The sequence below is a fragment of the Triticum dicoccoides genome, chromosome 2A (genome assembly GCF_002162155.2).
Source record: "Triticum dicoccoides isolate Atlit2015 ecotype Zavitan chromosome 2A, WEW_v2.0, whole genome shotgun sequence".
NCBI classification, from domain to species: domain Eukaryota; kingdom Viridiplantae; phylum Streptophyta; class Magnoliopsida; order Poales; family Poaceae; genus Triticum; species Triticum dicoccoides.
The window spans coordinates 90,059,385-90,064,027 of record NC_041382.1 but is presented as its reverse complement, the minus strand read 5'-3'; the positions used below and the strand labels follow the sequence as shown (position 1 = coordinate 90,064,027).

The 4,643-nt window shown below is 39.2% G+C and overlaps 1 protein-coding gene across 1 annotated transcript; it reads left to right on the top strand.

The window, feature by feature from the left end:
• Positions 1 to 1,154: 1,154 nt before the first annotated feature.
• Positions 1,155 to 3,098, top strand: LOC119359061 (GDSL esterase/lipase At1g28600-like). The gene is made up of 5 exons (XM_037625404.1): positions 1,155 to 1,417; positions 1,509 to 1,715; positions 1,793 to 1,944; positions 2,350 to 2,623; positions 2,730 to 3,098. The coding sequence occupies exons 1-5, from the start codon at positions 1,162 to 1,164 to the stop codon at positions 2,957 to 2,959; spliced, it is 1,119 nt and encodes a 372-aa protein (XP_037481301.1). The 5' UTR covers positions 1,155 to 1,161; the 3' UTR covers positions 2,960 to 3,098.
• The last annotated feature ends 1,545 nt before the right edge of the window (positions 3,099 to 4,643 follow it).

The window sequence follows — 4,643 nt, the reverse complement described above, 5'->3', positions numbered from 1 at the left end:
TCCACTCCTAGTTGTAATTTTCAATGATAATCCACTTTATATTTTGAAATTCAGTAAGGTGTCATTAGTTTCGTAATAATGCAAACAAGCTAAGTACCAGTTTCCAAGAAAGACTAAAACTACAATGAAATTAGTTAGATTGTTAAATTTGTTCTCAGAGAGAGAGAGAGAGAGAGAGAGAGAGAGAGAGAGAGCTGGCGGATATAGTGAGTGGTAGTAACATAACCAGCCCCACTAGATATAAACAATAAGTAGATGTTTGAAACAACTCAAGTTCAAAGACCAAACAAAAAACAAAAGAGGTTGTTGAATCAGTCATGTTAATCACTATCAAGTTGGTGTGGGCCCACCTATAGCAAATTAGCACGTTTTATTGTATCCCGCATCTATTATAAGACATACAGGCAGACGCCAATGACAGTTCCACTTCTCATCAAAGTCAGCCAAAGCCTGGCATGTCATGGATGTTTGCAAGTGTCACTTTCCTTTACTATTAGTTTAGTGTAATTTTTTTTATCTCTGACGAGCCGCATACAATCGGACAAACAAAAAGCCTAGTATGATTCTCAATATAATTTTATTTCTTATTTGGCCGTTCTGCGTTGAGTTGTCTACCCATGTACTGGCTCTTATTTCCCTTGATATTACTCAAATTTAATATGCCCTTTGGGTGTCTTTATTCCAAAAAAAAGGTAGCCTGTTTTTTTTTCTCTTGCTGAGCAAGTCGACTTTTGAAATAGTCCACTTGTGTAAATTTCCATGACACCTCACTTTAGTATACTTCTAATTTTTTGATAAGATGTCACTAGTTACGTAATAATGCGAAAAGCTACTTTTTTTCCAAAAGGGGTGACATTTGTGTTAATCAAAGAGAGAATTTTCCTGCTTAGTCAATAGTCATGTATCACAGTCTGCAAGGCTAATTTTCTTAAGTAAATAAGAGTGCCAAGTTGATGAGTTAGTTAGTAAGAAGATGTACATTTAAATTCGTCAAAGAAACGCCCACTAAACAAACATTTGGTTGACTGGAAAATCATCATAATATATGCCTTTTTAATTAATAACCTTCCCTTTGCCTTGTTTAGCTCGGTATGCCTGCTTTATATAGCGTCTGGAGACCAAGCATGGAAGCCCCAACTGACAAGCAGCAAGCAACCAAGTATGAGAACACCTCATGGAGCGCTCCTCTTGCTCTTCATTGTGGCGTGCCTCCGCGGTGCTTACTCCGGCGGCGGCTGGAGCCGCTTCACCTCCATAATCAGCTTTGGGGACTCCTACGCCGACACGGGTAACTTGATCATGTGGGCTGATCCCGTCCTTCCGGGTCTACTACTCAAGAACCTCCCCTACGGCGAGACCTTCTTCGGCCACCCCACCGGGCGTGCCACCGACGGCCGCCTGGTGCTGGACTTCATCGGTAACTACAAATGCACTGCCAGACTTTGTCAACTACTCCTGTCTACAAGTCAATCTTTTGCTGATTCTGACCAATAAACTTCATTGTTCAGCCGAGGCTTTGGGTCTGCCTTCTATGCCGCCGTACCTCGCCAGGGGAAGCAACTTCTCCGCCGGAGTGAACTTCGCCGTGGTAGGAGCGCCGGCTCTGAACTTGACGTACCTGCAGGGACTGAACTTGACAGTGAATCCTCCTATTAACAGCTCCCTCCACGACCAGCTCGTGTGGTTCCAGAAACTCAAGCCTTCGCTCTGCAATGGTAGGTGATCTTCACAAAGGAAAGTGATTACGCCTATGTAATTTACCTCCTCATGCATACATGGATGCCGTGTGCAGGACAAGGTACTGACTGCTTTGGGAGCTCCCTGTTTGTTATGGGAGAGTTTGGAGGAAATGACTACATAAGCTTCCTTCTGTCCAACAGAACCGTTGAACAAGCCAGACCTTATGTTCCTCAAATTGTCGACAGCATTTCCAGAGGCCTAGAGGTACTATGTTCCCTTTTGACTTTTTGTATTCTCCAACTTTATCTTATAGACATATATATACTGGTTGCATGATTGCATCACGCCGGCCGTTAACATATCCAAATCATTTTGAAATTTTGTTCTTGATTATGTGGCTAAGATCGATGGACTATTGACTTCTTCTTACAATATTAAAGTATATCTAGTGATGAATCTAATGAAAAACTAACATGATGTTGTAGATATTGGTGTATTTTTGTATGGACTTGGTCGGACTTAAAGATGTTTAATTTAGCACGGATCTAAACCTTCAAGTACTATTTTGAAACGGAGGAATATTTGCTACGATGTATATTCTAAATCATTTGGATCCAAGCACTGCATTCGTCAATATATATAAACCGAGACTTTGACAATCCTCTGTAGAGACTAGTTCAACATGGCGCCAAGTACATCGTTGTGGCAGACATCTTCCCGATTGGCTGCCTACCAGCAGCGCTCACAAAGCTCGCTAGCCCAAACAAGGTGGAGTATGATCGGCACGGATGCCTGAAGAGTGTTAACAGGTTGGGCCGCTACCACAACTCTCTCCTGCGTCAACAGATCAAGATGCTCCGGTACAAGTACCCACATACTAAGATCATTGCCGCCGAATACTACAAACCCTTCCTTGCATTTTTAGATATGCCGGGAGATTTTGGTGAGCTAGTCATTTATGATAAATTTTAGTCTTCTACAGTTCAAAATTAAAGTAGCACCATAAGAACAAATATGTAACCTTTTAATCTCCTCATGGCATATTGCAGGACTGAATAGCAGCACAACCCTCCTCACCTGTTGTGGTGCAGGAGGCCCTCCTTATAACTACGACTTCAACGCAGGGTGCGGCCTGCCGGATGTGAAGGCGTGTGCAGATACATCTCAGGCGCTTCAGTGGGATGGTTTCCACCTCACGGAATCCGCCTACAGAGCCATTGCTGATGGATGGCTCCATGGCCCATACGCGGATCCACCGATATTGCACATTGCACGCTAGTACACCCATAGTGTGTCTCTTATTCGCCTAAAACGGCATGTGTACTAGAGTTAAAAATTCAGATCCGCGGGCATGGGTAAATTTCTGTCTATGTATGTATCTGGCTTGAAGCAATCATCCATTTAACTAAACTAGCAGGGAAATCTGTGTGTTTGTGTGGTTAAACTTAATACATATTTTTCTACATGTTGTTTTCTATTTTTCCCGCACTCACTGATACAAAATTTCAACAACATTATTTTCTATGCGAATATGCTCATATAAAATTATATAGAATATAATAATGTTGAAAAAAGTAGTGACAAATATAAGTATATTATTTTCACTTAAAACAACATAAACTTTATATATTAAGAAAATCTCTCCCTCTCTCTCTCTCTCTCCGTTTTTGAAAACAAAACCTATAAATTTTGTTTAAAGTCAAATGGTGCCAAGTTTGAACAAGTTTATAGAAAAACTATCAATAAATATGATACCAGGTTAATATAATGAGAAACATATATAATATATATTTAGTACTCCCTTTGTCCCGTAATTTAAAGACAAGATTTTCTATCAATAAATATGATACCAAGTTAATAGTTCACATTGCTTTTCATGAAAGCCAAACTTTACAAACCTTGACCAAGTTTAAAGACAAGATTTTCTATATATAAAATACCAAACATATACAATTTAAGTATATTTCATGATGAATCTAACGGTAGTAATTTGGTATTCTAGATGTTAATAAATATTTATCTAACCTTGACCAAAGTTTACAAGGTTTGATTTTAAGAAAAATAAAATCTAATACACACTATGTATTGGGACGGAGAGAGTATTTTAGTTGTTGAAGGTTTTTCCTACAAACATGGCCAAACTATCCACCGGTTGACTTTAAAAAATAACAGGCCTTCTTTAATTTCAAGATGGACGGAGAATCTCACTTGCCCTTCTATCACAACATAGTTATAATAATAAATGAGACCAAGTCACATGATTGAGGAGTAGATATATAGTCAGTCATCATCTGGGTTCAGGACTTCAGGCCCATTTGAATTTAAACTAGTAGATCGCCAGGGAATCTCCTTTGTATTGACTAGAAAGAGAATGTTCCCTCAAAAAAATAATAGAAAGAAAAGGTGATTATCAAATTGTCATACTTATACCATTTGATTAATTAAAATTATTATTCAGTTGTCGGTTCTAACTAGCAATAATTTTGCTTGTAATACACCTATACAATATTATATTTATGTATATAATTGCAATGCAAATATAATAGTATCGGAGGAAAATCCCTGTATTTTTTGATACATTTCTAGTCAAAACTTTAAAACCCTGACTACATGCTTAACCATATGTGCCTTATATTTCCAGATCAAGTGACTTAGTTTTTGAAAATATATTTTTCATTTATTCGGTTGATACAAATTACATATATTTCTTTTGATAATTTGCCTTATATTTCCGTATGACATGAATACGATGGCTTTTGTTGATTAGTTGATGATATCCACAACACAATCTTAACGCAATAAAGGCGGGTCCAGGATGCCACCAAGATCACCACAAGAGGAACCCTGACGGTCGAGGAACCAGCCAACCAATCTTCGCCGGAGTTCCACCGGCAATTCCTCGACGGCTCCCCCGGCCGGCAAGCCACCTCCAGCTCCGATCCTGTCAAGATGCTCGCGTACCC

What these genes read in the sequence shown, in the direction of transcription:
- LOC119359061 (XM_037625404.1), top strand. Translation starts at nt 1,162, where the DNA reads ATGAGAACACCTCATGGAGCGCTCCTCTTGCTCTTCATTGTGGCGTGC. An exon ending in CAAGCCTTCGCTCTGCAATG is followed by an intron (nt 1,716 to 1,792) that starts GTAGGTGATCTT and finishes TGCCGTGTGCAG; the next exon opens with GACAAGGTACTGACTGCTTT. An exon ending in AGATATGCCGGGAGATTTTG is followed by an intron (nt 2,624 to 2,729) that starts GTGAGCTAGTCA and finishes GGCATATTGCAG; the next exon opens with GACTGAATAGCAGCACAACC.